General features: G+C 44.3%; 1 protein-coding gene across 1 annotated transcript in view; it reads right to left on the reverse strand.

Annotated features, from left to right (window-relative positions):
* The window catches only part of PRKCSH (PRKCSH beta subunit of glucosidase II), a 313184-nt gene that overhangs the window by 156440 nt on the left and 144639 nt on the right, over positions 1 to 12105 (reverse strand). The window contains exon 10 of the mRNA XM_086962739.1: positions 11553 to 11711. Within this exon, the coding sequence (XP_086818865.1) occupies positions 11553 to 11711 (159 nt within the window). The remainder of the gene's footprint in view (positions 1 to 11552; positions 11712 to 12105) is intronic.

The following is a 12105-nucleotide window of genomic DNA, read 5'->3' on the forward strand; positions in this document are numbered from 1 at the left end:
GAATGCTGCTGCTCGTTTTTTCACTGAAATAAACCAGATGGTTTCTTCTGAAATCGTGTGCGCTCTCATTGCTTTGGGCAAACTTTCGTTGGAATATATATGTATATATATATATATATAAAGAACTTCGCCACCACAAACTGCTTCTTTTTACAGCAAAAGGACGATGAGCAGACCCAAGCAAATCCGGCATAACGCGTTTCACTTCTCAACGAAGCTTGATCACATGATATATATATATATATATATATATGCAATAACTAGAGACAATAATCTGCAGGCAACAGGGACAGAACAGCATGCGACTATAGCAGAATCATTCCCTTGGAAAAGCAGTGGCATACAACTCATCAAGGTAATGCAAGTTGCCTAAAAGACCACAATTAAACAATAGGAATATAACATCGAATAAGATATGAAGAATAAAAAACATCTTGATAACCTAACTAAAACAACAACTCCACTGACGGTCTGGTAAAAAGACCAAAATCTAAAACTTTAAAAAGGATACCAAAATAAAAGAATCCAACCACTGAGAAAGACTAAAATTAATATGTTCGACCCTACAGGAACCACACTTTACAATGTGTGAACCCAACATACAGTCCCAAGAGGTAGGAAAGAAGGAAAAGAGTTGCCTACCAGCAACTACAGGCAGATACATAACAAAAGGAATTGACTTAACAGAGCAAAGATGCTGAATGTCAGGAATAAAAGACTTCTACAAAGGGTAGAAACTTTGAGGCTTATGCCTCTCCCCTCAAGGATCAACCTATATTAAATCTTCATACAGAAGAATTGGTTCACAATTAGAGGAAAATGTTCTTCAGAAACTTTTAAAATCCTCAGAAATAACGCACAGCTTTATGACAATCCAGGAAAGTGAGAAATATTTAAATACCCTTTTCCAATAGAAGGAACAGAATCACTTAAGATACTAAATCTGCCTGAAGATCTAATATAACATGATAAAATACCAGAAAAGTCAGCAATCACTAATGGTGAGAATGCATAAACATGCTCAAGATCACAGGCCATAAGACAGATCTTGAATAGCAATATAATGTAATAAAACTTCACAAGACAAGCATTTGGCTAATAAGGTTAGACTTCTAGCAGACATAGAGAACTTCATCTATCACAAACAATAAGGCAAGTACCAGGGCAAAAAGTCTAAGCCACACGAATAATAATTTAGGCTACCAAGAACCTTCAGTGAAAATTTGGGATAGACACCTTAGTGCCATACTCTTCAAAAATCATAATAGACACTTAACATGCCTATTAGGAGGGTCTTTCGACATAAACCTCTTATTAAAGGGCACATCATATACCCCAAGGCTCCAAATTCTATAGTACCAGATAACTAATTCTACACAGAGTAGAACTCAGTCGTTTTAAACGTGAGACAAAAAATGCATACTATGATTGAACTCCTCCCAAATCTCATCCATACACACACACACACACACACACACACAAACACACACATTTAAAAATGTTCACGACAGCATATCAACAATACTCCACATAGAGTATAGTATATACCATAAGGGTATCACTCAAGCCTAAACTCTTCTCCAGAGTAAAACTAACTGTAAGACCTGTATAACGGCGGCTCAAATAAACAACATATCACAAATTAAACACTGAAAAACTCATCGACAGAGTCCAACTCCTATGCAGCTAGAAAAATAGCCAAGAAAAACACATTGGGAAACACAACTTCTGTACTCCCAACTTCCCAGGATTAAAAACACCAGGTATCAATAACTTATGAATTGAGCAAAAAGCTATCTTGGACATTCCAGATGACACACACAACTCAGCTGTGTAGATACCGCTCTACACAAGACCGAACACCAAAGTCAAGCTTACAAAATACTTCAATTGGACTCAAACCTACCAGCTCCGAATCTTCTTAAGGCCGAATCAGCCTGTTCACCAAATAAATGGATCCCATCAGAATTTGCATATCTTTGAGGTTCTCTTGCACGGGCTCTGAAAACCCAGACTGACGCAGCCATGTACGCCTGCGCAGAGCAACCGACTGAGCCACAGCTCTACCCACAATCAGTGTTGTCCATGCCACATTTGATGGTAAACCTTGCGGCCTCCCAGCCATCTTGCACCACTCGCATTAACTCATTTCCAGCTTCCTCTGACAGAGAAGGTAGCCTCTGCGCCACAGAGTACCATAAAGCATGAGAAAACCTGCCCAAACACATGTAGTGCTTAGAGACCTCAAAGCCGAGCTTACAGAACAAAATATATTCCTCTCACAACTTTGGTTCCATCAGGGAAAGAACTCAGATGGTTAGAAAGGAAGGGCATTAGGGTCCGAAGAAGCTGTGAACCTCTGTATTCCCGTAGGAAACACATACATACATCTGCATAGAAAAGCAGACAATGGGTTCCTATGGAGAAAATACAGATTACTAGTAAACCCAATAAGGATTACTTTTGCGGTTCAGTACTGGGCTGCAAGGTACAGTACTGGCTTATCGCCTGCTTGTAGGGGAGTACTTCGGAATTCGGCTGATTTTATATGAATATTTGTAGTTTTCAAAACTTCACACTTTTAAAATTTTCGAGTCAAAATGGGTCAATGTTATCCAATGGCAGGTAAGTTAGTTACCGGTTTCCAGGCGAGTACTTGGCTGGTGAAGTTAAGGTTCTGGGCATAGACTCAGGGGTCCCCCAAGGTACGGTAAGTACAGTTGGTTCAGCCCCAGCAGCGCAGGGCAGGTGCAGAGGTAGGCAGGCCCAATGATATCCAATGAGGGAAAGGGGACCTTTGGTTGGTGGCTGCGGGCTAGCAGGCCACGCGGCTGTGGGAGCTGGGCTCCTGGTCACTTGCTCAGGGCAAGGGGGGGGGAGGGCGTGGGGGGGGGGGGGAGTAAGATAGGACAAAGGGGCCACAGCCAGCGGCACTCGGGCGGCTGGGTGCAGGGTGCTTTTGAGCAGTCGGGCACTCAATGCTATCCAATGGGTAAGGTAAAAAAGGAACAAAGGCTGCAGGCTCGGGGACGGAGACTCTCCAGGGGGGACCAGCACTTTGAGAGGTAAGTTGGGATCTTGAAGCACAGGTTGGCACCCCAAAGGGGGGCACAGGGGGCTGTAGGGCGCCGGGTGCAGGGGTGTCTTTCGGTGTCGGAAAGGCTTACCCTCGGCTGGTCGCGGTTGGGGTGGCCCCTGGTTCTGAGTCTGCAGGCGTCGGCTGGTTCGTCGAGTAGGGTCTTTGGGCACTGGACTTCTGGGCCCAGTCGCCGGGTGGACATCATCGTGGTCTTGTTTCGGTTGGGCCCGGCCCGGGCTCGGCGGGTGCAGAGTGGGCTGGTCCGGAGCTTCCTGGTTGGCACCAGGTGGGTTGTGGCAGTAGAGCCTCTGCTGAAGGGAGTCCCAGTCTGTAAGAGGGTCAAGGCAGGCAGGTCCTCTGAGTGTCCCAAAGGTTGCTGTCCCACAGAGTCGCCGGATTTAGGCAGGAGCAGGTTCCAGGATCGATAGGCCGGTAGGGCTCGGGCCAAGTCGGTTGTTGCCGTCCTTCTAGCCGCTGCATGGCGGGTCTTCTTCTTCTTGATCTTCTTTCTTCTTTTCGTATCAGGATCTGAGGAAGGAAGGTTCAGGGAGCTCCTAAATACTGAATTTAGGAGCGTTACAGGTAGAGCAAGGACCTGTCCTGGGGGGAGTACACCCCCTAGCCTGCTCCTCTCCTGTGGGAGGGGGGCAGGAGCCTAGCTGGGATTGGGCAGAGCTCCCCATCTACAAGATGGCCAGAGCCCGGGGTCCTGCTTCACCTAGTCTCCCCCACATGGCACTGGCTAGCTCACCCCCTTCCTGAAAGTTTTTCCCGCCAGTCTTCCCGCCAGAGTGGGGGGCAGAACTGGTGGGGGCCGGTTGCTGGGTACAGCAAATGGTCTGGAGAAGCTCACAGAGGCGGCATGCCTTTGAAGCTTCCCCCGGCCCATCCTGGGGGAGGAGGCCTAGCACCTCGCCCAGGACGTGCATTGTTGCAGGCCCAGGATAGCGGGGGGCTCTCCACCCCGGGTCCAGCAACATGTCTGCTGTGTGGCAGCCTCTGCAACCACTCAGCCCAGACGTGGATTGGATGTTAGGGTTTCAGAGGGCATCTCTAAGATGCCCTCTGGTGCATTTTACATTAAATCCCACACTGGCATCAGTGCGGGTTTAATGTGCTGAGAAGTTTGATACCAAACTTGTCAGTCTTCAGTGTAGCCATTATGGTGCTGGGAAGTTCGTAATGACAACCTCCCATCACCATATACTCTTAATGGCATCACTGCACTTACAGTGCCCAGGAATGGCCCTGGGTACTATAGTACTATATACTATCAGGATTCAAGCAAGCCGGGCCGAAGACGGCTGAAATGCCAGAAACCGGTCCCCGGTAGCTTGTTTCCTTCCCAGTGAAAGAATTGGCTTGGTAGTTTGGTTTGCCCTGTTCCCATCATGCACTGGGAAAGGAACAGACAAATTTGCATATAGCCAGGTTCTGAGCTGGGATGGTGCAGTGAGCTAAAGAACGGTGTTGGATTAAGCCCCGATCTCTTGACTGGGTGAGAGTATTCTGCTCAATTCAGAAACTCTGTCCATCACCACCCCCTGTTTAATTATTTTGTCCACCATAAGCGTGGAAGGGTATACTCAGACGTGAGTCCCTAGCTCATTGCACCATCAGGATTCAAGCAAGCCGGGCCGAAGACGGCTGAAATGCCAGAAACCGGTCCCCGGTAGCTTGTTTCCTTCCCAGTGAAAGAATTGGCTTGGTAGTTTGGTTTGCCCTGTTCCCATGATACACTGGGCCAGGGACAGACTAATTTGCATATAGCCAGGTTCTGAGCTGGGATGGTGCAGTGAGCTAAAAAACGGTGTTGGATTAAGCCCTGATCTCTTGACTGGGTGAGAGTATTCTGCTTAATTCAGAAACTCTGTCCATCACCACCCCCTGTTGTTTAATTACTGGGGACTATAGGGGCACAGGGCTCATGCACCTGTGCCCACACCTCTGGCATAGGGCACCCAGCTAGAGGGGTTACTGAAGTATGCCAGGGCAGTGGGTTCTGTGGGCATGGCATACAGCGATGTGTGCCATGTTTACTCTTGGTTTAGTTCTGTACTTAGGCAATCAGCCTGCAAAGGCAGTGTGTGGGTGCCAGGGTACAGGGCCCCTGAGGGTGGCACAATAAGTGCTGCAGCCCTCGGGGGTCTTCTCTGGTCACCATGTCCTGGGTACCTAGGGTACCGTTTACTAGGGGCTGACAGGTGGCTAGAGATGCCAATTGGGTTTCTAGTTTCAGCACAGTTTCAGGGAAGGAACACAGGCCCTGGGTACCTAGTTGGCAGGAACCCAGGGCACACTCAGTCGAAGCACATCAGCAGTTCAGAAAAAAGTGGGGGCATACCAAGGCAAGAAAGATTGCACTTTCTCACAATATTTGCATATTTGCCTCATACCACTAACAAGGTCTTGAGGGGCAATCGGATAAGAAAGTAAGAGGTTACTTTGTGGTGCATGGTTGGGAAAGTGGGTTAATATGGACTGTTTGAAGTGGAAATAGTTGTTGCGATTGAGGTTTGAAGAAGTGATACATGGAGGCCCAAATGTTAATTTCAGGTCAACAAATTCTTTGTTGTTGGGGACCACAAGGCGAAATACCTATAACTGCATTGATTTGGCGGTGTGTCACCAGAAGCAACAAAACAATTTACGAGCACAAAGAACCAAGTTGAGACAGCAATCAGGAATCAGGAATTTAAAAAATTGGATAATCCAGCAGTGCTCTGGCTTAACACATACTGAATCACAAGTTAACAGGCCCATAAGCAGTGGCAGGTGGCCAAACCACAGGCAGCACAAGGTACATTTAACCAATTTCAGTTCACAATTTTCAGATGTAGAGCAAATATTCCCTGGGCATAAATCTTATACCTCATACATCAGATAGCATTGATTATGTGTAGCTTTGCATGGTACAAAACATAAGACATCTTGCATTTTTGAGTGTTCCATTTTTAATTCACAAATTATATATTTTCACAGTCTTTGACCAGCCTGAAGCTGAAATATGATTCAATGGATGTAATGTTAAGAGGTAGTTGGTTCCTGAGCTAGGTGGTCAAGATAATTAAGCAAATTTCCTCCAGTATATCAATGTTTGGTGCAAAGAACTGAAGAGTGGAAACAGGAATTGGAGCGTGCGCTCTTATTCATGAAGTGACATCTAAATTGTTCTTTCATAACTAATTTTTTTCAGTGGAGTAGAACACTATGAATGAGACATTTTTTGATTTTTTTTTTTAATTTGGTTACAGACGTCGGGTAGACCTAGAAATAAAATGTTGCACTAGTCACGTCTTGACGCAATGCAAACCAACACAGCCTAAGCACGGGTATCCTTTGGCAGATACAGGAGGAGGATTTACAGGAGAAGAAGTTTCTCCTGAATGCTATGGACAATGTGTCTTGCCATCGATTTGTATGGTTTTCAGATATTATGATCTCAGTATTTACTTGCATTCATTTTTTCAAAAATGTTTTAACACCAAGCTTGTGTCTCTGATAACCAACCAACCTGATACTTTGTTTGATTTGATTGGGCAACTTATAAAGCGTGAACAAACGCCTGAGGCCGTCAATGCGCTAAAGCGGTTAGTCTGCCAGGGGGTGAGAGCTTCATCCCTATACCAGAAAGACAATATAAGGCAAAAAGCCAGGGCTTCAAGGCCTTATGGAATGGAAGTTGAGCTTCCAGACAAGATATGGATTGAGGGAGTGTGTTCCAAAGCTTGGATGCCGCCGCAGCGAAGGCTCTCCCTCCCCATCTTTCCCTCCGAAACCTAGGAATAACCAGCAGGTTTTTGTCAACAGAGCACAGCTGTCTAGTGGGAACATACCGTTGGGAAAGATGCTTAACTCCTTCCGGGCCGGAATTATGAAGTGCCTTGTTAATAATGCATAAGATCTTAAATTCAATTTGTTTGACAGCCGGGAGCGAGTGCAGTTTCCCGAATAGCAGCAGAGACCGAATGATATTTAGGAAGATCCAAAACGAGCCTTGCTGCAGCATTCTGGACAAGCTGCAGCTTATCGATGGATGTCTTGTTAATGTCCAGGAAGAGCATGTTATTATAATCCATTCTGGACATAAGTACCACAGCTTTACGCGCAGAGAGAGAAAAACAGAAATAACTTCCCAAGGGTCTTTATAACCCAAAATAAAGATGATACGGTCTTATTGACATGAAGATTAAAAGTAAAAGACAGTTTGTTGTCAACTAGGAGACCAAGATTCTTTGTCGAGTGGGCGGGGCTGGGACATTGCTCATGCTTTCTTGGCCACCAAGAGTGGGTCCAAATAGATGGTTGACTGCCAAAGATCAAAATCTCATTTTTGTCCCTATTCAGTTTGAGGTAATTAGTTACCATCCTGGTGGACACGATCTGCATGCAGTTGTTAAAGTTGGCGGCAGAGGCCACTATATCCTTTGTGGTTGACACGATTATTTGTGTGTCCTCCGCATAGGATAAAGCCTGCAGCCCAAAAGATCTAATCAGTTTAGCCAGCGGGGAGACGTATATATTAAACAAGGTAGGGCTCAGAGATGAGCCCCACATTACTTAACGTAGGGTAGCTATGGGATCAGAGTAGAATTGGTCCACCACCACTGTCTGTGACCTATCTGTCAGGAAGGAAGACAGATGCTTCAAACTAGGTCTGTAACCCCAATTTCCTGTAGGCGGTCAATCATCCTAATGTGAGAGATAGTATCAAATGCCGGGTATAGGTCCAACACAATCAGCACAGCAGACTGCCCAGCATCAACCATGTACGGATGTTATTGACAGCAGATAGTAGTGCAGTCTCAGTTCCATTGTTGCTCCTAAATTCACACTACGTAATGTCCAGCAGATGCTGTTCCAAATAAGCCATCAGCTGGGTATTTATATGTTTCTCCACTATCTTGGCGGGAATAGGTAATAAAGGAATGGGCCGATAATTTTTCAATTCAGATGGATCCAAGTTGGATTTCTTAAGCAAAGGCTTAACAATAGCCATTTCCACCTTTGAGGGTATCATCTAGAGGAAATGGCCTGATTGAGAGTTGCTGTAAGGTGGGGAATAATAATATTCCCTCCCAACTTCATCAGTTTCGGGGAGCAAGGTTCAAGTGGGGACCCGGATTTAATCCCTTGGAGCAGCTGTTCGGTCAGCTCATTGGATAGAGGGAGAAAAACAGACAAACATCCCTCTTCTTAGTCTGCAGAGGACTGGGCGCTGTAATAGTCATCTTTTGGCCAGAGATTGAGGGCTCAGAATTAAAACTGTCCAAGGAAGAATAAATCTCAAATGGAAAAATTTGGCCATACAATCACAGAAATCCTGCGAACTCCCAGCATTGGAGAAAGCAGAGGATATGGATAAAAGATTGATCAGTTAAAATAGATCCCTGGTGGACTTAAAAAATGTGATCTTCTGATTGTAGTATAAGGATTTCTCTAGCTTGATGGCTGCTTAGTATTCTACCAACTTAGCCTTATTGTTTGCTCTTTCAATCGGGTCACAGTGTTTATGCCAGATGCGTTCTTGGCGGTGACAAGCTTGTATAAGTATTCTAAGCTTCTCTGAGAACCAAGGAGCAATGGGCTTTTTCCTACCTACATAAAATTATTTGAGGGAAGCAAGAGAGTCAATAGCAGAAGTAAGCAAAATTGAATATTCCGTGGCTGCCAGATTCGAATCATTATGGTCAGACCAATGTTGATTGTTAAGAGCCCAAAGAAAATATTCCTTACCTATACCTTCCCAGTTTCTTTCAAGCACCTTATTAATCCCCCTAGAAATCCCCCTAGAAACAACTTCATTTATGGCAGGGAAGGAAAGGGAAAAAGGGACAGCATGATGGTCAGTCCAAGTGAGAGGAAGAGGTTCATCCACCCTAAGACGATGGTCAGAGAAAATGCAGTCAAGAATGTGCCCTGCATTATGGGCAGCTGTCCATACTAATTGAGCAAGATCTCAACATAACATTGTGTCTTTACAAGAATTACCATCAAAATGAAAATTTAAATCTCCCAAAAAGGTAAGGTTTTATTTTCCAAGACAGGGTTCTACAAGGTTGGCAATCTCAAGAGGACCTAGGGCCCGGTGGCCGGTAAATCAAGATTTCAGCAAAAGATTTAGTCAGGAGCACTTTATGAGAAAAATAATGCTTCACAGGGACTTTTAGGAGTATATGATGGCTCTATAAAGCAAGTATAAGAAGCCTTATCAATAATAGTCAAAGCGTCTTAAGGTAAGACAACAGATTAAAAATGCAGTGAGGAATAATTACAACATTAATGCAGTGCAAAGGTAAAAATGGTTAAAAAAAAAAGGTAAAAAAGGGATGAACACAACAAGCAGCCTACTGTCAGGTTATTTGCAGATTCAAAAGTGTAATTGTCAAGCAGAAAAATTAACGGAGGATCTTCTCAGTTTGCAAAGCAAACTTAAGATCCCATTAGATGGAGCAGCAGTTGTAAATATATACATTTAAGAGCATGGGCCACAAACCGGATCCTTGTGGGATCCTGTCCTTTATAAGCAAGGTGGTGGAACTATATGGAGGGTGCACTGTCATTTATGTGCCATCATTCGAGAAGGAAACAAACCAGGCATAAACCCTTCACTTACTTTAGCATTCTGTGCAAGTTAAAGAGGTGTGAGACCATAAATGCAGAGAATCTTTTTTGAAAGCGTCCTAGACACTTTGACTGTAACTCAGATCTCCTTGCATTGATGAAAGGAAGCGTGCAGTATGTCCCCCCTTGCATAGTACAATCTACTGCAATAGTCTGGCTGATGTGACCCCTAAAGTATATGTGCAATTGGCTATTACCTGATTGGTATATTTAACTTAACTATAAATCCCTAGTATATGGTGCTTACTCTGTGTAACCAGAGCCCTGTAAGTTAAATGTCAAGAGTGGACTGCAGCACCATTGTGCCACCACTACAGTGACAAAGTAAAAATATGAGTTTAGGTCTGCCACTGCTTATTCTAAAACTGCAAATTCGACGTGCCAAAATAAACCTTCGGCCAGTCCTAAACCTTCGTCTTTAGAACCCATAAATAACTCCCAAGGTAGACCCTAAGAGCTCCCAGAGGTATGAGAATAGCTAGCCCCATGATTGAGGGACTCAAATTAATAGGAATTTAAAATCCAATCTGATGGTAAAGTCAGACTTGAAATTACTAGTTTGAAAATGCCATGTTTAGGAAGCTGGCATGACTGCACCTGCTGAACCAAAGGGCTGTAACTCAGAATGACTGAGCCTACTGTTTTACTAGAGGAGAAAACCCACAAGGGCTGGGCATGCTTTCACTAGAACTCAGGACAGAAAAGTGGTCTCCAAAGGCTAGTTGGCTAGCCTCCTGTTAAGCTCCAGGAACTCAAAACCTTCAAGAAGTCTGCAAATAATCCAGCTGGCCAGTTCCAACTGGAATTGCCATGGACCCTGCTGGTGGCTTTTGGGAGATTGAGTCCTAACTCACCAAGTTGTACCAAAAAAAGTCGTAGACCCTTGAGTGGCGTTAGAGTGTACTGTCACTCCATCAAGATTGCAAAAAGTGGACTCTTGGAAAGTTTTCTGAACTTTTTCTTTAAAAAAACAGAGGCTACCAAGACTGCTGCCGAACCGCAGCTGCTGTTGTATCAACGGTCGGATTAAACTTGCTTGTTTGTCCTGCTGAAAGCAGCTCGGCTTTCAGAAACGTTTATAAGTCCCAACATGGAGGATTTCATCGGCGCCAAAGCTAAGCTGCACCCCACTGTTAAAGAAAGCCCTCCTTCGGATCCAACTGACAGTATGCCTAGCCAATGAGGAAATAACTCAAGAAAAAAGACTTTGCTAGAATGTAAACTTTTCACAAGGATGAACCTGGCCTCTGTAGCCAACACACCCTCCTTTGTGGGTGTCCTAATCATGTGACTTTGACCCAGTGTAGCACAACCAGAGACCTGCTGTTGTAGCTTACCTCTTTTTGGAGCTAGAAAGCTCTAAAACTACTATTAATCATATTTCCGTTTCCACTGATCTGTTTTTTTATTTTTTATTTGCTCATTAAAATTCATACTATTTTTATAAATTGGAGTGGGATTTTTATTGGATTGAGCTTTCAACTTTTTATTGGTTGTGGTACTGATAAATGCTTTAAACTTGTTCCTCGAGTTAAGCCAGGCTGCTCTGTGCCTCTGATAACCAAGACTGACCGAAAGTTTAAGGTAACCTAACTGGACCGGATACAGAATAATGACAGTAATACTTGGTGATATCTCAAAACCAGCCAAACTAATAAACCACGTTCTAATAGCCACCATTTAGTGCACAAAAACTTTTTTTCACCTAAAAAACACTATCATAAATCCCTCGATGTCTACCAACATGAACACATAGAAAGTCACTCCTCTCCTACAGAACTTATACACCCATATTTCCGTTACTTGTTACTCAAAACCACACAGGGTAAGAAAATAGTTTTTGCAGTACCTTATGATCTTCCTCTGTCGCATCATCATCTTCTTCATCCTCCTCGTCATCATAGTCGTCATCTTCGTGGTGAGGATGCTCAACCTTGGAATCGATGTGAGAATCCAAATCCTCTTCTGCAGTCACTTCCAGTGGAGGTGCCGGGATCTCAGCTACAGCCTAAAATGATGCAGTGATACGAGACAGATAAGAAGGCAGAAAAGAACCCATGAGTATATGAGAAAAGTGCACAAGAGAAATGGGAAATCTGTGGGGAAAAGGAAAAAGGCAGTGAGCACAGGAGTACCTATGGGCACCGGAAATAGGCATTTCCCTATGAAATATAAGCCGTGGCAGAGGATGTGGTTTTTTCCTTGAAAAAGAAAATAAGTAGGCAGAAAAATAAGATGGTGGCAGATGGAAGGAGACACCCAGGGGCAGAGAGAGCATAAAGTGCTCCAGGGAAATGTGTGGTACGTACGTTCTATTTCCGCTGTTTATCTAACACACTGTTGCAAAAGACCACTGTGGCTGCAAAATGTGCATAAGAACAATAGTTACTTACCTGTAATCT

Source organism: Lissotriton vulgaris, chromosome 1_1 (assembly GCF_964263255.1).
Source record: "Lissotriton vulgaris chromosome 1_1, aLisVul1.2, whole genome shotgun sequence".
In the NCBI taxonomy this organism is placed as follows: Eukaryota; Metazoa; Chordata; class Amphibia; order Caudata; family Salamandridae; genus Lissotriton; species Lissotriton vulgaris.